Raw genomic sequence first — 22566 nt, 5'->3', positions numbered from 1 at the left:
CCAACTGAGCCACACAGGCCCTGGGTTATTTTATATTTTTAATGTAATTCTGATTATATCACTCTAGTTTAATATACATCAGTGTTCTTAGGATAAATCCTGAAATCCTTAACTGACTCACAAGGCCCTATAGAGACTGGCTCCTGCCTAACTTCATCTCATGTTGCTTTAAGCCCTCAGTTTCAGTTTGGTTTGTTTATTATAATAGCTCTGCAGGCCTATCTCAGTGCTCCAAGCCTGCAGCATCAGACTCCCTGGGCCTCTCCCCACCCACCTCTGTGTGTCTTGCTGGATTCACTGAGGTTGTCAAGCCTTCCCTAGCTACCAGGAAAGTTGGTTTCCACTGTTATATACATTCCTTTGGCTACCTACCATAATTAATTATTCATCTAATTATTTGGTTTAATGTGTATCCTACTAAACTGACAGTTCCAGAGAGGGCTTCTGTCTTGGTTACCACTGTCCCCTTCACCCAGCACTGTGTACAGCTCACAGTACGTGCTCATTAAATGTTTTTTTGAACTTACGTGTGAACCCTATGGACAGGTACCGTCAACTTCCGTACTATTCTATGAAGTCACCAGGGAAGTGTGCAGCTGGCCAGAGAGGACTGTTGATAGAAGCCTGCTTTGGGGATTAGAAAGCTTTGAGCTTCACATAGAAGGCCTGAGAAGTGAGTTGTATGGTGACTCAGGGACAGTTTACTAGTTAGTCAATTTGATTCTTAAGAGTCATTCTCCAGAGACCAGACTCATATTTCTTTTTCCTCCTGACTCATAGCATTATCTCCTGATTGACAGTCTCATTGTGTTGTGCCCTGGGCTGGTCACTGTGGACATATCCAGCAGCCACTTCATCCTCATCCGGGGTGACCATGGAGGGGTTACTGGACTCTCTAGACTTAAGGGCATCAAGGAAAAATCTTCTCTCCACCTCTCATGTACAGTTCCCTGGACGAGGCAGAACCACATGGAGGGTGTGTGCAGAAAATGTTTTCTTGCCCTGTGCTGTCCCTCTCACTATGAGAGTCTCCTAGGGCATTGTGGTCTAGGAATAGGAAGCAGTTTCTGGGCCCCCACCCTTGCCCACATAGCTTTCGGCTTTGAATGGAATCAGGAAATCCTTTTGAACACCAAAAATATACAAGACTTATATCCATCAACAGCTATTCATTGTAACAAGGAAGGATTCAATAAACACTTATTGAATTCTAATTATGTGCCAAGCACTGTGCTAAATGCTGAGGTGATTACAAACAAAGGAGTGTGAGATGTAATTCTTATCCACATGAAATTCACAATGTATTATAGCTGGAGAAATAAGAGGTCATAGCACACACACATGTAGATAATTCACAAGACTAGGTCAGTAGTAATACTCATTGCCAGATGATTGCTATCCATTTTATACAAGTCTTAAGTTGGCAAGGCCATATCTAGATACACTCACTGGTCATGGAAGATTTTTAAAATTTTTTTTTATTGATTTCAGAGAGGAAAGGAGAAGGCAGAGTTGCGGGGCTGGGAGGGAAGAGTGAGGGGAAGAGAAACATCAATGATGAGAGAAAATCATTGAGCAGCTGGGGATTAATCCTGCAACCTGGACATGTACTCTGACCAAGAATCAAACCATGACCTCCTGGTTCATAGGTCGATGCTCAACTATGCCGGCCAGGCAGGGAATTTTTTTTTTTTTTTTTTTTTTTTAATGCAACAGATAGAATTGGAAGTATAATATCTTAGAGCAACTCACATAGTAAGGAAGATTATATTGTGAAACTTGTTTTCAGTGGTGAGTGTATGTAAGTATTCAGAAGGTTTTAACAAAAAAATGTATTGGTCAGAGTAAAAATGAAATATACTGCTATAGGAGACGTGTGACTTGTGCTTGCCTGTGCTTTGGAAGGAAATATAAAATTGATTGGAAAGCCTGAATTGCCAAAGGCAAAGGAAAATTAGGTTGGACAATACATTGGGAAAAGATTATGAATGGTTTTGAATGTCTGGCTAAGAATTTTGGACTTTATTCTATATGGGAGCAGAGAATACATCAAAACTTTATTTTAGGATTCTTAATCTGGCAGCAGAGTAGAAACAGGACAAGTGGCTCAGAGAGAGCTACTACTGAATTTACCTAAGAATGAGGTGCAAAGATGGAGGACTAGAGTGGTAGCAGGAAAATGCAAAGGAAGGGACAGATAGAAGAGACTGGGAGAATAATGGCACTGATATGAAAGGGATTCAGAATGAAAGAGAAGGAGATATGGCTTTGTATTTACTTTAAAAGCGCCAATAATTCTCGGAATGAACATGACCAAAGGAGGCCGAAAATGTTAGACACGAAGCCCCAAAATACAGATTTGGAAATCTTTGTTTTTTCAGGTGAAAATGAGCTAATGTGATCTCCTTAATAACTTACCCCTTCCATGCTGAAGCCTTTTAAATCCTTCCTTCTTGGGAAGTCTCGGGGTTTTCTTTGCTTGGCTATTATCTTGTATGCTTAAAGTCACCAGAGAAAACCAGTCAGTGAATTTGGTTCACCTACTAATTGATTTATTCAGCCAAGTGGTAGATTCTGGTCATATTCCTATTCCTTTTGGTTGGTTATTTTGGTTGCATTTTTAGATCAATCTTTGTTGGAGGGCATTTATTAAAAGGTGTGTGTGTGTGTGTGTGTGTGTGTGTGTGTGTGTGTGTGTTTAAAGAGGAGGAATTTCTGGACATAGTTATATATTGCCTATTTGAAATGCCAGTAAAATAGTAAAAATATCACTACATCTTCTGAGAACTTTACTAAATGAGATTTTTGGATTTTGCCAATTGAATTAATCTAGATAATGTTATCTTGAGGAAAAATAAGACCTAGATATTATGAATTACAAGAAATTATAAGTTGTATTATTTTAGTATTTAGTGATTGTTTTACAATAGTACTTTGAAAATTTTGATTCATTTGTTATACAGTATATGTGATAATTGTGTTAATTCAAAATTAGATTAGATAGAATTTCTCATTCCCCAGGTGAGAGTTGTATAATAATTTATGGGATACCTTTTGGGAGATAGAGGCTACTTATTAGACTTTCTGGAGGGTCTCTACAGAAATGCATATCTGTTCACTTTCCTCTCGAGTGGGTAGAATGGTTGGGATGAGTTTAAAACTAATGGTTTATGTCATTTGGGATTTTTCTCTTCAGGGCTGTTTATTGCTTCAGGCCTGCTCAGTGGAGAGTTGAGTAGATAGAACACAAATGGAGTGTTGCTGATGTTATTGAGAAAAGCAGGCCATCTCTCTACCCTTTTTGAAATTGTTGCTCAAACCCATGTGGCCTGGCTTACCCAGACCAATCTATCTGCATTGAAATATTACAGTGATATATTTTTGTTTGATTTCTTTGGGGATATAAAATTATGTTGCCTTTATTTTTGTTTTCAATTTACTTAACTAATTTCAGCCCTTCATGTATACAGTCTGTGGGCCCTGGAAGAATTGTAATCATACTTTAGTCTGTTTTTAAGTAGCTAGAGGACAAAGTTGCCTGAATCAGTCACTTCAAAATAAAACAGAAAGTAATTACTCTTAATAACAATTACAACACTTTATTGTGAAATGTGCATTTCAGCATTTCATTTTTTAATATTAGGGTTGACTCCTTTGACAGTAGCAAAGAAGCAGATTTTTATTTTCGGTATGGAGAGAACTATACATACTGTTCTCTACATGTGCAGTGTATACTCCACTTAATTCCTCCAAACATTCTAGAATCAGTAAATGAATGGGTTATATTTATGGCACAAAAAGGGGTCTTTGTTTTTTAAAGGATTAAATGACAGGAGAGCTGTATTTAAAAATTATAAAACTATATAAATTATGTGAACATTATTTAATATACAGAGATAAATTTGCATGTGACTTTTTAGAAAAATGTTTTTCATAATGTAGAGCTTTGTTGTAAATACTATTTTTGTATAGAGCCGTGGAATCCATTCACAAAATGGGAGTGAGTTGCCTTTATTCTTCCTTCCCACTTTGGGCAGCTCTGGTACCTGTTTGCTTACGTGGAGAAGTGCTTTTCCCTGCAGGGAGCCGACTCTAAAGGAATGGAATCAGCTTTTACTACAACCATCACTAAGTTGTAGTAAAGTACTACTTTTGCTTATTATGTAAATACTCTTTCATTTTAAGAAGAACATTGTGATTTATAGCTGGTTGCAAGGGTCAGAGGGAAGAGAAAATAATGACTAATTGGAATTGTTTAGTAGAGTTGTGATATGTATTTTATTTTACTTGGCAGGTTTTTTCCCTCTGAAAATTGAATGGTGCTCACATTGGCTTTCACAAAAAAATGGTATTTATGATTGGAATTGTGAAGGTGGTGCACTTAAGGGAAGGAGGTTTTTGTTGTTGTTGTTAAATCAGAGTGATTGATAAATTATGAGTGCCTTAAAACTATATGAAATATTTTCTCTGTCCAAAGTATTACATGTTTTTATGTATAAACTTGTATGATATTGGTTGGATTTGTGGAAGGCTAACAAACAGAAATATGGGCCCAGCCATGGTGGGTCAGCGGTTGAGTGTCCATCTTTGAACCAGGAGGTCATAGGGTACTTGCCCACGTTGCAGTCTCAATCCCCAGGAGGGGGCATGTAGGAGGCAGTCAGTCAATGATTCTTTCTCATCCTTGATGTTTCTATCACTCTTTGCATCTCCCTTCCTCTGGAGATGGAGAGAGTGACAGAAACACACACACACACACACACACACACGCACATGAACTGCACACACACATTCACACGCACACATACTAGTAGCTCATCGCGTGATATCGTACACAGTAAGCCACACAGGAGCCGGGAGGGATCCGCGCTAATTCCACAGGAGGTGGGAGGGACCTGAGCTGCTTCCGTAGGAGACAGGCCTGCTGTCTCCTCTCTGGGCCTGCACTTGGCCATGGAGGTTGTGGGCCGGCTCCCTTGTCCCCAGAGGCCCTCAGTGCCTGGGTGTTGCTGTGGTGACAAACGAAGCAAGCGTCCTGCCCCAGCTGCTCCGCCCCGCTGCCCAGAGGCCCTCTGTTGCTGTGGTGATGAAGCAAGCATTCCTCCAGGCCGCTCACGCTGCCCGATCTCAGTGGCAGCCCCCCCCACCCCCCCAGGAATGGGGGACTCTGGCAAGGCTGAGGAGATTGGGTGCCACCATATTGTGGCTATGGGCGCCACCATCTTTGTGACAGAGTGGCAGTTAATTTCTATTTACCCTCTTATTAGATAGGATATCCTATCTAATAAGAGAGTAATATGCAAATTGACTGTCACTCCAACATACAATATGGCTGCCCCCATGTGGACACAAGATGGCCACCACAAGATGACCACCAGGGGAGGGCAGTTGGGAGGAACCAGGCTTGCAAGGGGTGGGGTGACCAGGCCAGCAGAGAAAGGAAGTTGGGGGTGACTGGGCCTGCAGGAAGGGCAGTTGGGACAATCAGGCTGGCAGGGGAGTGGTTGGGAGGTGATCAGGCTGGCAGGCAGAAGTGGTTAGGGGCAATCAGAAAGATAGGCAGGCAGGCGAGCAGTTGAGAGACAGCAGTCCTGCGTTGTGAGAGGGATGTCAGACGGGCAGTTGGACATCCCTTGAGGGTTCCCAGATTGGAGAGGGTACAGGCAGGGCTGAGGGACACACATCCTATGCATGAATTTCATGCATTGGGCCGAGAGAGAGAGAGAGAGAGAGAGAGAGAGAGAGAGAGAGAGAGAGTGTGTGTGTGTGTGTGTGTGTGTGTATACTAAAGAAATATGGATTTAAACATTGCGGTTAGTCTGCCTGTTCATCCAGATCTGTAGAGTTTAACATGTGTGCACATCTCTGTCAGGCCCCATCCCTGTTTCTCTTAGGGCACATTTATGGGTCATATGACTTTTTATTTTCTACATTCCCAGATGATAAACATCGTAAAATCTAGGGATAGGAACAATTTGGTAAGATTGGATGGCAAATCAAGTCCTTAAATAACTTTAAAAACTTTTAAAGCTTGTTCAAGAAGCTTATCAGTGTTTCGGTACTGCTTTTCACAGTAAACAAAGAGGGGTAATGAACTGATGTTATGTCTTCCTGTAATGTAACTCATGTGGAGTGTGTGGGATGGCCGGCCTGGAGCCATGACAGGGGTGGATAAGGTGCCTCTTTATTGTGTCAGCCATTTGTAACAAAAAGTTTATGTAAGCGGGTTGGACTTTTCTTCTTATTAGATTTAGTTTGTAAGAGGAAGTGGGACATTTTAGACATATTTCTAAGCTGAGTTGCTGATGAGGCCACAGATAGTTTTTCAAGGGTTTGGGGAAACCAGGCAGTGTCTCATCTGCTGTTAATTAATGAGATGAAACTGGGGTCACTGAAGTACAACGATGAATGAAAGGTCAGTGAATGGAAAAAGCTGTCAATGAAGGAGGATGTCAGCAGAGTGGAACCTTGTCCTAGATAAAGATCAGGGAAAATGTGCCCTTTGGCCGAGGTCGAGTTTTCTGCAAGTGACTTGGAGCTGTGGTTTGGGACATTTCAAGACGGACTGAACACTAAGTGAATGCTCTGTTAAATATTTTAAGTTGTTGCAATTTGTGCTGGAGATTATTTGAAAAGATTAAAAAAAAAAAAAAGGATTCCTTTTGTTTTATAGTGTGTTTAACAATGTGCTATTGCTGTTTTGTTTGCCTTTAGGGTTCTGTTTGGAGTCCGACTACGGGTTTCTTTCTCTCATAGATTTCTGTCCTAAGAGAACCTCACTTTTGAGGTCCACTGAAGTTAGAGTGATTAGGATCACTGTACTCACCAATGGGGGAGCTGGGCCTGGACTCTTGGTTCATGAATGTTGCAGAAGTGTGTCCCCCTCGGAAAGTTGTCCTTAGGGAGGCCATCGAGATGTAGCCATAGCTTCACCATCGCGGTGTAGCTCTTACACCCACCAGAGACTCAGTGTACGTGTCAGCTCTCTCTCTTGTGAAGTGCACTAAAAGCGTCTCCGGTGTTTCTGGTCATGTCAGACCTCCTCCTCCTCTCTTCTGTCATTGGAGCTTTTGAACCACACAGCTTTGGGGAGGCAAGTTCTTCCATCTGTCTGCGAGAGGCCCAGGACATTTTTGGCCTGGTATTGAGACCTGGCAGGGCACGGCGTGTGAGGGGAGGACTCCGAGGACGTCAGCAAGACTGTCCCACACCCAAGAAAGGGCTGATCCGTAGTATTTAGAGAACAGAATAGCATAGCGATCAAGGGTACAGTCTCGAGCCAGACTGCCGGGGCTCGTGTCCTAGCTCTGCCAGCTGGTCTCTGCCGTCTTTCTGAACCTTTTCTAAAGTCTGTGAAAGGGGCATAATGATAGCACCTACCTCGTAGGGTAGTTGTAAAGATTGAGTAAATACTTGTAAAGTGCTTAGAGCAATGCTTGTCACATGGTAAATGTCCGGTAATTCTCTGGTTACTTACATTAGTTGTAAGTATGGTTACTTACACATTTAAAATGGAATCCAAGCCAAGTTTCCTTGGCTTGTCTGTTTTCTCTTTTCTCTGAGACCATTTATTAGAATATTATCTTGCTGGATTTAAATGAGAGATCATCCCATGAACTGTTAGGATCCAGAATAGGAAAAAAAAAAAAACAACCCACAAAACTGTTCTTTAGAGAAACACCAGAACCACAGAAGTTAATAGAAGTTAAAATTTAAACTCCTACAGTTAAGTTATAATCAAAACTAGAGGCATGCTATACAAATTCATGCATGGGTGGGGTCACTCGACTTGGCCCATGATCGGGATGATCAGTGCCATCTCGCTGGGGGGAGGGGCTGCAGGAGGTTGGCTGTGAGAGCACACTGACCACTAGGGAGCAGTTCCTGCATTGAACGTCTGCCCCCTGATGGTCATTGTGCATGATAGCGACTGGTTGACTGGTTGTTCAGTCGTTTGGGCTTTTATATATATAAATAGTGCATGTCAATTATTTTGCTGGGTAGGTGTAAGCTAGGTGAAGAATGATGAGACTCTAATATTTGTTATAAGAACTACTTTGAAGTGGAGAACCTCATGTATTATGCAATTATATTGAAAATGAATAAAATTATAAATTCTAAACAGCGACACTCATATACATGCCAACAATGGCTGGCCCCTATTTTTGAGATTGTATGCGGGTTGTACTTGCAGGTGTAGGAATTCTAATTGACTTTATTTTGTAGTTGCAATGGCCCCAGTATAGTGTTTCATTAAGTGTGAGTTCCATTAAGATTTATATGTATATTTTAAATATTTTATTGATTTTTTACAGAGAGGAAGGGAGAAGGATAGTCAGAAACATTGATGAGAGAGTAACATCGATCAGCTGCCTCCTGCACACCCCCCAATGGGGATGTGCCCACAACCAAAGTACATGCCCTTGACCGGAATCAAACCTGGGACCTTCCAGTCCGCAGGCCAATGCTTTATCCATTGAGCCAACCAGTTTCAGCTAATATTCTATTTATTTTAGGAGGGGAGATGAGTGAGAAAATTCCATGATCAAAAAAGTTTGGGAAACTATAATATTTGAGTTCAATAAACTAGTTTCTTTGGAGTTACTTTTTGGAGCCTTTGATATGCTAATGTGTGCTGTGACACTCCCAGGGACATGTGATATGCTGTATTTTTCTTACTTTTTGGACCAGTATCTGGTCTGTCAACTTCCTGCAGGATACCAGTGCTCTGGAGCACACTTTGGGAAATGTAACCTTAGAAGCACTGCTTTCTTTTTTCACCTTTTGTCTTTGGTGAATCCTAACAAGATGAAGCTAAACAATAAGCTGTAGACAAAAGTTGGAGGAAGGCCTCCTGGATTTGAGGCTAGATCCTAAATGAATGATCACTATCCATACTGACAATAGAGGAATATGCAAATTGACCAGGACACCATCACATAACGACCAATCAGGAAGCAGGCGGGCCGCTGCGGAGAGCTCTTAGCATGCCTGTGCTGGGGGTTCAAAGGGCATGGAGAGGAAGGGAAAGCAGATAGGCATTTAGGGGGATCAGGCTGGCATCGGGGAGCAATGAGGCAGGGCAATCAGGTCAGGAGGGGAGAACAGTTAGGCAATTAGGGGATCAGGCCTGGAAGGAAGAGCAGTTAGGGGGATCAGGTCGCCAGGGGAGAGCAATTAGGGCCATCAGGCTGTCAGGGGAGCAGTTAGGGGCATAAGGCAGACAGATAGGTGAGCAGTTAGGAGCCAGTGGTTCCAGATTTCGAGAGGGATCCCAGATTGGAGAAGGTACAGGCCAGGCTGAGGGACCCCCCCTCTCCAGTGCACGAATTTCATGCACCGGGCTTCTAGTATAGAAATAATCATTACTGATACCTGTGGAGTGCTTACTATGTGGCAAGCACAAAGCTACTTAGATGTATTAACTAAGTTAATGCTCTCAACAACTCTATAAGGTAGGTAACATCATTATCCCTACTTACAGATGAGGAGACTAATAGCCAGGGGGCTTAAATAACTTGCCCAAATCAGGCAACTAGAAAGGGGTGAAGCTGGAATGTGAACTTGGGTACAAGAGCCTGTGTTCTTTCTTTTTCTGCTGCACGACCGTGAGCGTGTAGGTGTGGTTTGTGTGCTGTGTGCGTGCATGGGGCAGGGTGGTGGTGGCATTCCTGGATGAGAGAAGAGCATGAATGTGGGAAATAGTGACGTCCGTGTAGCTGGAGGTCATGGGGCAAATGGTAAGAAATGAAACTGTACAGGTACCGATCCCAAGGGCCTCATCTGTCACACAAAGGAATTTGGGATTTCGGTAGTGGAGACACTTACTCTTTCCATGAGGTTACCGTAACAACTTTGGTAAGCAAACTGCTAGGAGTAAAATAGTCCAGACAGTCAGGTGGGAGGCTAGGAATGCACGCACTCTTACATTTTGCAGGAGGGCTGTTGTCACTGACTTCTGCCATCCCAGCTAGCTGCCTTGTGGAACATATACCCAGCGCAGACAATAGACACAGTTATGCTTGAGTTGCACATAATCATCTCCCTGTACTTCTGCAGTTTTTGAGGGCATGTTTTGTATCCCTTTTAGAAGTGGACTAAATGCTAATAGAATGTGACTCAAGAAAATAGATTTATGCATCTCATAAATATTTAATGGAATTTTAAGGTCTTAAGGCTTGATCAAAGAGGTAAAAGTGGGGTTTTCCTGTCTCCTAATAAGACTTAACATGCTATTTGTTTTCTAATGAAAAAGTGTTAAAATATATGTCTTTTCTATGATCCAAATATCTTTAGTTCCTGAGTTTGAACTTAGTAATGACATTTTGGGTAGCAAGAAACTTACTGAAAAATTATCAGAATCTACGTGGTTTCTGGCTTTGGATTTGGATAGCGAAGAATACATGAAGGCCTTGTACATTCTTTCTTTTCCCAGAGGAGGTGAGAGCGCCTTCTGTGGCTAGATTTCTCTTCATTAAGAAGTGGCAAGATTGTGACTTCATGAAGGTCATGGAGCAGGTCACTATAACAGGACTAGGAAAAAGGGATTCATCTGAGTCCAGGAATCTTGTCACAAGGCCCCCTGTACCCTAACTAATTAGGGTCTGTCAGCACTTCCTTATAGTGCTCAGCAAAATGAACAGGAGCCCTCAGAAATCAGTGGTAACTATGGGAACCTTTACTCAGGGAATCCCAAGGGCTTGACGTAGACTCTTTGTAAGGGTAGAGCTGAGTATGTTTCTGATACCTTTGCAATAAAAACCCTGTACAGTAGAAAGAGTTAAACTTAATTCCAGAAAGAATTTTTAACTTGATTAGTTATATTTTGAAGAAATGTAATATGGCCCCCATTCACATTTTTTATATCCCCTTTTTGTTTCTGTGAATAATTGTCTTGCCTTGGTTACTTGCTTCTTTTCTTAAATACTCTTTACATTGCACAAAAAGCATTTGCACGGGGATGGGGAGCGGGGAGCAAATGTTGCAGGGTATGTGCAAGTGGAGAGCGTGAGGAAGAGAAGAGGCATCCTAAGTGCCTTTGAGGCTTGCACATCCCTGCTGTGGCCCCACAAGCTGAGACTTGGTGCTGGATTGTGTGTCAGACCTAGCAGTCAGCATGCAGACTGGAATAGGTGCAAGTTTTTCCATTTGCATCGATGGGATTTAATTTTTCTTTCTTTTCTTAAAAATTTACTTGTTTATAAATTTATAAACTTGACGATTTTACTTACATATTATGAAAGTTATAAAGCATAAGATTTGAAGTCAGAAATGACAAGATAAAAATAGAGACATTTTTTCCCTAATATTTTGTCCTTTTTCATTTTTTAATTACAGTTTACATTAGTATTACTTTGTATTAGTTTCAGTTGTGCAGCATTTGATTTTGTGCATGGCATAATTTTATACTGTTTATCCTTAGGTGGGTTTGCTGAGTTCTCCCGTTGTTTCCCTGGCCTCTGTGAAGGAAAATCCACTCTCGTTCCTACCTGCATTTCTCAGCCGTGCTTACCGGTTGCCAACATTGGGCCAACCCGAATTCTTCCCAATCTTTATCTTGGCTGCCAGCGAGATGTCCTCAACAAGGTGGGTGCTTTGAAAATGTCCTTCCTTGCAGGGTTTGTTGTTAGCAGCTGGAGAAACAGCCATTGCCCATTCTCTGCGGGACCAGACACACCTGGCTTCCAGAAGGACGTACACCCTCCTCAGGGTGATGCCTGGCGAGCGCTCACATCGTCTTTGGAGTGCTGTTCTGTTCGATGTTAACGATGGCCATAGGAAACCCAAACTGTTGTCACATTTGTATCTTCCTCTTAGGTCAGAGAGACCTGGAATAGGACAGGATTTTTCAGAAGTTTAGCCTTATTTTCTTAGTGTATTCATTTTTCTATTTTAATAATTGGGCACACTCAGGAATGCTAGTACTTCCTAAAGTCACATTCAGAAATGTGTGTGCTGCAATAAGAAAGGGACTTGGGTTCGGGAAGGACATCATGGTGATCGCTGGCTGGAGGGGCAGGGGATGTGGTAAAACGAAGGCAGGGAAGGCAATGCTCTGATGCTCATTGGAGCAGTTTAGTTGAGAGAGCAGAGGGAACCGCATGGTTTCTTGCTGGAAAAGACGGGGGCTGTACAGGACAAGATGTGCCCAACAGAGCAACCACGTTGTTGAGGCTGTTGTATATAATGCTACAAGCATAACAGTAGTAGAAAATTTGTCTGTCTCCACAGCTTATGTCCTCTTCACCAGCAGTGGTAGGACACAGTACTCTCAGTGCCCAGAAAAGTGGTTTTTCTCTAAAACCTCTGATTTACATCACCTCTAGGTGAAAAAGCAATCAAAGATATTCATTCAGCTGTTGGCGATTTTCAAGTGCTTCTTTGCTATCTGAAGGCTGAACCTTAACATTTTCTCCCTGAGGAACTGAAAGGGTCGGTAAAAGCAGCGTCCAGATTGGCTTCATTAATTAGCCAGGGGGAAGCCAGGCTTTCCAGGAGAAAAAGCACTGTCATTGGGCAGCCAGAAGGCGTTCCGTTTTTGTACTTTCCTTTTTTTGTTATCAAAACTCCTGCCTCTTTAAAATTTTACTTCGACACTGTTGTTACTCTATCAGCTCTGACTGTGAGATCTGCCTGTTTGAAATTTGATAGTTGGTACTTGTACTGAGCCTTTCTGATGAGGTCACAGTGCCTTTGAGCATGTGATGCTTATTAATTCTCTTTTAGAGATAAGCAAACTATGTCACAGAAAGCAACATTAATTTCCTAAAGTCACATGCCTCCCTAAGGCAAAATGGGAGATGCTTTATTTAAAATCTCAGATCAGAAAATAAACGAATATAAAATTTCTGGTTAGGGACCCTGTTCACAGTTACCCAGGGGAAATGCAACCAATCAACCAGCAGGTAATTTCACAAATCATTGTATTACAGATAATTTTCCTTATCTTTGATCCTAGATTAAATGTCACATTCGTTTTTCCACCTACCTTTTCTGGGTTTAACAAATGAGTTAGTTAACTAATATGTGAGTGTTCCCAACGTGAGACAGGGCAACAGTTTCCTCATTTTCACCGGCTTCTGAATGTGTACTAAAGTAGATCCATTGAGAGGAAGTGGTCATAGGAAGTTCATGGGTGAAACAGTTTAATTACAGTTTACATTAGCAGGGAGTATGGAATACTGTCAGAAAGCTGCTTTATTAAAATACGTGATTAAGGAGTGGTGAGAAGGAAGAATGCACTGGTAGGCTGGCTCACTCAAAGTGGTGCATAGAGGTTTGTATCTAACTTCCACATTCATCGCTGAGAAGAGTCTTGGTGCTGAAGGGGATTTCAGAGATCATCTAGTCATCCTCCTCCATTTGATAAATGAGGAAGTTGATATTCCACAAATGTCAAGTGAATTCCCTGTGATGAGTTTCAGAACGAGATTGGCCTCTGATCTTCCTTCTCAACTCTGCTTTAAACTTTCCAGGAGAAATAATATGTTTCTTGAAGTTCTCTAAAGATAAAGATTTTATAATCTTTACTAATAGTACATGCCTTTTGGTTAAAATTTAGAAAGCACCCGTAAGACCACTAATTTTATCAGTCTTTTTTTTAAGTGACATGGTTTTTAAAAAAAAACAATGTTGGGGAATTTTGTTGGGAGGGTTATTTATCATTTAAAATGTTAGGCTTTTTATGTGATTATGCTTAATCCCCCTAATAGCATCAGGAGGTAGGTAAGCACAAACCCAAGATTTTGTGGCTAGAAAGTCATTGCTTTATTTTAAATATATATTTTATTGTTTTTTTTACAGAGAGGAAGGGAGAGAGACAGAGAGCTAGAAACGTCAATGAGAGAGAAACATCGACCAGCTGCCTCTTGCACATCCCCTACCAGGGATGTGCCCGCAGCCAACGTACATGCCCCTGACTGGAATCGAACCCGGGACCTTTCAGTCCACAGACCGACACTCTACCACTGAGCCAAACCGGCTTTGAAGTCATTGGCTTTAAAGCTGATCAGTGGCAGAGGTTGAATTCAAACCCAAGCTACTCTGGCTTTAAGTCCTGTGTTTATAGAACATCAGAAGTACCCATCTTCTGGAAAATGGAACTTTCTATAATAGGCTACTACGAAGGATTGACAAATCTTAACAGTCTATTGAATCACAACTGAGATGATCTTTCTCTGCTTTTTCCATATATTTTATGCCAGCATTGCCCAAGAGAAATGTGATGCAAGACACATACATAACTTAAGAATTTCCAATAGCTTCATTAAAAAAGTAAAAGGAAGCAGGTGAAGTTAATTTTAAACATTTTATTTATCACAACATGTTATTTTAACATGTAATCATATATAAGAGTTACTGAAATGCTTTACATATTTTGTACTAAGTCTGTAAAATGAAGCACGTATTTTACAGTTAGTTACTGCACATCTCAGCGTGGACGAGCCACGTTTCAGGTCTCAGTAGCCACATGTGGCTTGTGGCTGCCCTGCTGGCCAGCGCAGGCCAGAGCTCTCAGCGTGCATTAATTTTTGCTTATGTCTCAAAGACATGGCTCTTGTATAGAAGGCCATAAGAAGTCATTGGTAGCAAAAAGAATACTTTTATTTTCCTTTTCCCCCTCACAACTGTACTTTTGTTTCTTACAGTATGTTCTTTATCCTCTAGTCTTTGTACTAGAGTTGGACCAGGAATAGCTTATTGTATTGAAAGTAGTTTGCTGATGCCCACTCAGAACTGAGTGGGATTTGAGCAAGAATCTCTAGTGACTGTGTAAAAGACAGAAGTTCTTGATCACTTCTCTCCCTTATCCATAAAAATTTCAAATGGAGACGTTTGCTTCTCACTTAACTACGTAAAACGTGTGACGGGATTTCCTATTTCAGGTAGTTACTAAACCAGAGCTGTGCCCGTAGTGAGCCCTTCAGCTCTTCACGAAGCAGCTCTGCTGTCCCCTCTTCGTGTTTTAGGCAGTTGTGCTGCCAGCATTCTTTGTGCAGCTTCTGCTTTCAGTCCTTCCCATGCAAAACTGGGCTTGCTATGCTACCTTACTGTTCTGCCCGCCACAAGGACTCCTGCTACTTTCTCTCTTGTTTTCTTACTAGTATAAGGGTTAAGCCAGTGGTCGGCAAACTCATTAGTCAACAGAGTGGCAAACAGCAGCTCTCGAGCCCCCCCGTGGCTCACAAGCCGCAGTTTGCCGACCACTGGGTTAGGCAGTACCCCAGACACAGTATAGCCAGATGCTGCTTCCGGGTTTCTGTATGACCTAGGAAGACAAAGGTCATTAAAATGTTTGTAAATACACAGCATTTATTCAGTGTCTACGATGTGTAACTCCACAGTGTGCACATTGGTTAGATAAGACCTGTGTGGCAGGCGCTGGAGTCCCACAGTCCTTTCACCCAGCCAGGGGACGGCAGGCACGGAGGAGACACAGTGACATTGAAAGTGTGGATAAAGCACTTAGCCTGTGCTGATGATCAGGAAGATTACTCTAGTGTTTGTTCAGTTTATGTTTTGGAGGGGAAAACACTGCAAACTTCAAGAGGTCCCTGGTGGCTTTATGTTATCACGATGAGGACTGACCCCTGAGCAGTGGTGACCGAAAATGGAGAGAGGATAAACGGTGTTGGGGGATGGTGGCGGGCGGGGGGGGGGGGGCAGGGGGGGGGGGGCGGGGGATACCCAGAGAACCTGGCACCCACTTATTTGGATGAGGGGATTGTGAGAAAGAAGGAAAGTCAAACAATCCTGTTTTCTAGCTCAGGTGTCTGGGTGGATGTTGCTGCCACAAACCAATTTCAGAGAGAAAACAGGAATTTGGGGCAGAGAAGGGAGAAAGATAATGTGTTGAGCTTATGACATTTTGAGTTTGAAGGGCCTGGGGAATATCAAATAGAGATATCCAGTAGAGTTGGAAATATGGATTAGAAATTGAAGAGGAATTTAAGAACCATCAGGATGTAGAGTTGATAATTATCTTTGGAAATAGACTCAGCCTTTAAAATGAATATTTAGAGTGAGAAGACCGCCTAGAACTGTCCTAGATCTAGAACAACCAACACGTTCAGTTTGGGAAGAAAATACTCTTGTTGTATGGACATGCATTCTAACGTCATAGTAAACTTGGGGTTTTACATTCTTTGTTCTACTTGGCTCTCCAGTAACAAATGTCTGAGCTTTAGGAGGGTTGATGGAAAAGAGAACATGAAGAACTTTGTCCTTAACTTAATTGAGAGTTGACTGTGTCAATAATATATGACTTTAAAGCATAACTATTTTAAACAGCCTTTTTTTCCCTTAAAAAAATTCTGGTTTTATCTTAAGTCTTTTTTATAAATGTCACCGAGTTTTTGGATTTTACCTATGGAATGAACTCTGACCAGTTTCTAGGAAACTAGTATTGAATGAACTTTGATTATTTCAAGGAAATTAGTAATTTTTATCCTTGGTTAAACTTTACTCTTTCAAAAGGATTGTGTTAGTATGTTATTAGTCTTTTTAATTGCTCTTTACCTCCATAGGAGCTGATGCAACAGAATGGGATTAGTTATGTGTTAAACGCCAGCAATACCTGCCCAAAGCCTGACTTCATACCGGAGTCTCACTTCCTGCGTGTGCCTGTGAATGATAGTTTTTGTGAGAAAATTTTGCCCTGGTTGGACAGATCTGTAGATTTCATTGGTAAGTAGCTCAAGTAATATTACTGTCTTTTGGATGATAGTCTCATGTATAGGTGTACCCCCTTCGCCTACCCCCTTTTTTCCTTTAGAGAAAAGAAGCCTATTTCAGAGATTTCAAAGGTGTGAACACAACACATGATGCTGCTTATCTCATTCAGTGGCCAAGGTGACGTGTGTGCCATCTCTCCCCAAGAGACTGGCCTTCTGACATTCTAGCAAACAGCACTACCACAGTTTAGCCTGATAGGACTGTGATGGTGTATGCAAGTGTTTTAAAACCAGTTAAACTTTCAGGGCTACATTTCTTACCACTTTTTCCAAAACTGTAAAATACTGTTGGAAACTGGTGACTTTCCTCAAACTGTTTTTGCCTGGCTGTTGTATTTTTCCCTGAAAAAAGTAAAATCTTGTGAAAACAAATCCATTATATTTGACATCTTTATGTTATAAGATTTCTATGCCTCAGTCTGGGTGCCAATAATTTTAAGAAGTATTGGATCTAGTGAAATTCCAACACACACACACACACACACACACACACACACACACACACACTTCTTTGGTGTTAACAGTGACAGGATCTCATCTGTCCCATATGGTTAGTCCTGGAGCCACCCTTCCCACCATCCCGACCCCCAGCTTGAGGTACTGTTGTGTCATTTTGTGCTGCAGGATCAGGTCTGCTGGTGCTGTGTCTGCGGCGTGATCCTCGAGGAGAGGGGACCAGAGGAGAAGCACTGCTAGCTCTTGAACAGCACCACAGGGCTGACTCTTAATGTTCCAGATGAGGAATTTTTGTTGTCTCCCCCCCCTCCCCCAATCAAGGCACATAAATTTGAGTACTCTAATCCACCACTAAATATTCTGAATTGGTTATTGTAATTTTTAAAAAAGAACTTTTAAGAAGTGAAATTACGTAAATAAAGCCTCTCACTCTATATACTTCCTCTCTGGGAGACATTTTTAAGAACTCTGGGTAATTCTGAAAGAGTCCTTTTTTTTTTTTTTTTTTTCAAGATTCTAGATTGCCAAGAGTTTTTCATCTTTAGTTAGGATAAATCTGTGAAACATCTTAAAATAAATGGCTCAGCTATTTCATCTTAAAATAATCACAAACAAACCTCCCAAATTAATCCCTCCCTTTGTACTTCTAGGAAATAGTCAGCATATCATGTAATTTTTGCCTCTTTAAAAGATGACAATTATGGTTAATGTGCTCATTGCCTTTCACACTGGTCCGGAGACGCTTAGCTCTGATTTCAGCTAAAAATAAAATTTCAGAATCTATGTGAGAGAGCCTTACTCTGTTAAATTGTGACAACGTCTAAGCTTTAGGAGGGTTAATGGAAAAGAGAATATGAAGAACTTTGTCCTAAACTTATTTTCTTTCAGGGGAGATGTTGGTGTCATCCTGCCACTTTTAATTCATATGAAAGGAACGTCAGCATGTTCCGAGTTGGTTAAACACACACACACACACACACACACACACACACACACACACACATAATGTGATTTATTTGTAGCACCTAGTCATTCAGGGCAAATTCTCTAGTCCCGTTCTGGAATTAGCTGTTTTTAAAATTATTATGAGTTTTTTCTCTTAGATCTGTACTCTGTAATCTCAGTGATTACTACCTTCGTGTTAACCTTTGGATCTTGATGTCCTCATAGGTTCCCCTTTACCCTTTACATCTGTTATTTTCTTGCCCTTTTTTAACTAGATTTTACCCCTGAAGTGCTGTGGTGGTAACCTACTTTTTAAATTCCCAGTTTCCACCATCATGCCTACTTGTCCCCCATTCAGGAAATTGCCCCCGAGTCCTTATATCCAGATATCCCCAGACCGTCCAGCACCTGCTCCCCACCTCTGAGACCCCCTTTCTTCCTGCACGGCTCACCGGCATCAGCCACGACAGACAGTCTTCTGAGCAGTCTGCCCACAGAGCTTTCTTACATACGTTTCCCTTCTCGCTGCCAGCTCTGGGTCTATCACTTCCTTTGCTTTAAGACTCACTTCTGCCAAAAAATACCTTCTAATGAATCCCACTCCAGTATAATCACTTTTTAATTAGATTTTTAAAGTACATCATCAAAAAAGTTATCATTGTAAAAACAGTGTAAGGGAGATGCAGAATATTTGTAATACAGAGAAAAGGAAACCTATAACCTCTTTACACATCTGTTATCATGATTGTTTTTTTTCCAATCTTTTCCAAATTTTTTCTGAAGATTGCTTTTTTAAAATATGTATCAGTCAGCCAGCCAGACAGTATTTACCGTGTGACCAGTGTTAAACCCTCTGGGGATAATTTTAGAAGCAAGACTCTTCTAGGTTTTTATAATGTAGGTTTGAGATAATTATTTAAAATAATTAGAGAATACTGACAACATAAAAAATTTAAACCTAGCCTACTTTCAATAAGAAATTTTTAATGTAGTTTTTAAAGACTGATTTCAGAGCAAAGGAGGAGGGAAAGAGACAGACAGACACCGATGTGAGAAGGAAACATCAGTTGCCTCTCACACACGCCTCAACTGGGGATTGAACCCCCAACCTGGGTGTATGCCCTGACTGGGAATTGAATCCGCCACCTTTCGGTGCATGGGATGATGCTCCAACCACCCCAGCCACACTGGCCAGGACTCTAAAAAGAATCTGAAGCAGCTTTGAGATCAAAAGACACAATAGTCACACACATTAAAATGGGACAAAGGGGGAAGTAGGAAAGGTACAATAAAATCTGAGTCTCAGTTACCCATTAAAATAAAGTGAAAAGCCTCAGCTTGGAGCTTCTTAGCAGCCAAGGCAAAGGGGAAACACCAAGAGCAGGATGGGCTGGATACTGTACAGCTGAGAGAAGGAAGAGAACTGTGTCAGTCCAGTAAGGCATGGGACTTTATGTGCCTGGTTTTGTATAATATTGTCATACTAGAGGCCTGATGCAGGGAATTTGTGCAAGAATAGGCCTTCCTTCCCCTGGCTGCTGGCACCGACTTTCCTCCGGCACCTGGGACCCGGGCATGAGTCAGCATTTTAAAAGTAGCTTGATTTGGCTTCTTTTTATGTTATGATGTGATACTTTTATGATTAAGTCTGTCTCTGCCTCCCTGCTATATAAATAGTAACATATGGTACATGGTTGAAATGAAGCTATTCTGAAAAATTTAGTATCTCATATCAATTATGTTATACACCTAAAAGTAATATAATGTTATATGCTTATATCTCAAAACTGGAAAAAATTTATTATCTCTTAACTGGAAAAATGGTTGAAGTAACAGAAAAGATGGGAAAACAAAATATTAGCTAAATCTTAAGATTTTGGGTGTTATTTTTTATGCTTTTCTGTATTTCTGAAATATTCTACAGTAAACAAGTAGAATCATGTAACCATCATGTAATATTTGTGCTTTGGAAAGTTAATAAAATAAAAAAAATATAAAAAATACATGGTGAAAAGTACTGAGTAAGTCAGTCACCCTGAGTTAGGGACATATTGCTTATTTAACAAAACGGTTGGACCTTCATTGTAATGGTGGGGAAATTATCTTCCCGTCTCCTTAAAAGACTATGGGAAGGAAATATCTATGAATAGATGACATGTACTTTGATTTGTCAGATAAAAAGCACTAACCCTTCCTGGATTTGACTTCTACAGAGAAAGCAAAGGCCTCTAACGGCTGTGTCCTGGTGCACTGTTTGGCCGGGATCTCGCGCTCCGCCACCATTGCTATTGCTTACATCATGAAGAGGATGGACATGTCCTTAGACGAAGCTTACAGGTAACGACAGACCGCGTCTGTGTGATTGACTTTCCATATGCCCTGAAACATGGAGAGGTCTGAGGGTGGGCAACCGCACTAAAGCTGATCATGATTATTTTAGTTCTACTCTTTACTGGTGACTGGGTTTTTAAATGATCTTTTCAAAGGTTGGAGAAGAGCGCATTTTATAATTTGGCATTAATTCTACCAAACATATGTCAAATGTATCCTCAGCTACTCGTTATGTTTATAACAAATCCAAACAGATCTCTGTCCTGTTATGTGAATTTTATTATATTTTTCCCTAATTGGGAAAGTATCATTTATTCTCCCTTAACTATGAGGGGAATACTCCTCATAGAATTTCTGCTCTGCTTCAACCTCTGTGTCTCCTTCGTTGTGAGGAAAAGCCTGATTCCTGCAGTACTGTAGACTAAGAGTTGTCCAGCTCCGTGCACTGAGTGACACTGCCGCGTTCTAGAGCCGCCCAGGTTTTGCAGTGTGTAATTCTGTCCTGGCTTCCCCTCCCCCTTTTCTCAAAAGGAGGGTGGCAGTGACCCTAGCACACTCAGGTCTGGGGTTTTCTTCAGTAACTGGAGATTGAGTTCTCTACATGTCTTATTGGGGACCTCTTTTTTCTTCCCAAATTGGGAAAAAAGAGAGAACAGCTTCCATTTGAGGAAGGAGGTGGAGGAACTGGGTCCTCCATTCGTCTGCATTAACTGCTCACCCTTCATTCAGGCTTTCCTCCCTAAGTTCCTCCTGCGCCATGCAGACAAGGCACCCTTACATCATGTACAAAGTGTTATTATGACGTCTCCACATTTATACTTGTTACGGTTGAGCCAGTTATTTCTGGCTTTGTTAATTCGGTGTAGGTTACTTGATTTCCAAGGAGTTTGTTTTTTCTCTTTCCTGACCCAAATATAAAATTTCAGTGTGATTTCACTGCCGCGTGTTCTGAGGAATGTCCAGGAGGGCCAGGGGCCACTAAAGAGTTTACCTACTGTCTCTTAAGAGTATTCATTAACACAGTGAAACATAAGCGTTATTACTAGTTTTGATCCCTCAATGACTCTTCTTTAACATGGTGGCGACCTTAGACCTGGTTTTGAATTCCAGTGCCATTACTTAATAGCTCTGTAATTTAGGCAAGTCACCAAAGGACCTTAGGTACCTACATGATGGGGATAATTATCCCCACCTGACAGAGGATGGTTTCGAGGACCGAATGAGACAGTGCTCTGTTAACTTGATTCAATGCATTAGCAGAGTGCTCACTCTAGCTGTCGTGTCGAGAACAAAGAAAAGGAACTCAGAAATGTGTGCTTTGGTGCTCTGGCCATATGCTGCCTTGTCTTTTCGTCATTAATTTATAATGTGAACTGTCTTGAGGAAGTGACTTTGGGGATTTTGAGAAGACATGATATTGAGAAATGGAAGATGAGAAGTACAGTGGAAACTTGGTTCTCAAACTAAATTAGTTCCAGGAGGCAATTTGTTCAAGAAACAATTTGTTCAAAAATTAAATTAATAAATTCCAGACCTACAAACCCTTCTTATTACAGTACATATCTAATGTACTGTGTAATCTATAAATAAACACTTCTTTCTTAAATTTACCAAAGTGCCCCTACTGGCCTTAAATGAATCACTTTCAGCACTCATTCCTGGGGTATCTTTCAGGGCAGGATGCAGCATCTTGGCTTTTTCACATCATTGCCTCTCCCTCCCCACCAGCTAACTGCTTTCTGTTTATCCAAATCAAAATTTTTCTATCTCTTCAATTGCCTGTGATTGTTGTTCTGTGACCACTTGCATACCCTTAGCAACATCAGCCTTCTTGATGGCCTCTTTATGTTTTAAAATTGTGCTAATCAATGATTTGCCAGCAACGAAAGCAAACAACAAAAACAAAGCAAGAAAATATTCACAGCACAAATTGCTTAGATGTTGTCCAAGGTTTAGCATCTTTGAGCATTGTCTCCTTTGTGACCTGAGATGCTTTTTGCCATGCGGGGGTATCAGCATGAAAGGGTTGCCCCTTTGAGAACTGAACTGAAGTTTTGTTAGGCAACCGAGACATTTTCTCGGTGAACAACTCGGTCGAGAA

The 22566-nt window shown here is 41.3% G+C and overlaps 1 protein-coding gene across 7 annotated transcripts in view; it reads left to right on the top strand.

Moving 5' to 3' along the window:
- Positions 1-22566, top strand: part of DUSP16 (dual specificity phosphatase 16) — an 84793-nt gene that overhangs the window by 58035 nt on the left and 4192 nt on the right. For 6 of the 7 annotated variants that reach the window (XM_036457832.2, XM_036457836.2, XM_036457834.2 and 3 more), the window contains 3 exons: positions 11423-11586; positions 16527-16686; positions 20348-20471. In XM_036457832.2, coding sequence (XP_036313725.1) covers positions 11423-11586; positions 16527-16686; positions 20348-20471 — 448 coding nt within the window. Of the gene's footprint in view, positions 1-10770; positions 11133-11422; positions 11587-16526; positions 16687-20347; positions 20472-22566 lie in introns of those variants that run through there. The other variant, XM_036457837.2, reaches the window with a different exon arrangement.

Source organism: Pipistrellus kuhlii, unplaced genomic scaffold, assembly GCF_014108245.1.
Source record: "Pipistrellus kuhlii isolate mPipKuh1 unplaced genomic scaffold, mPipKuh1.p scaffold_m20_p_3, whole genome shotgun sequence".
Lineage (NCBI taxonomy): Eukaryota > Metazoa > Chordata > Mammalia > Chiroptera > Vespertilionidae > Pipistrellus > Pipistrellus kuhlii.
Note: the sequence above shows the minus strand (reverse complement) of the source record. Positions and strands in the feature narration are given on the sequence as shown.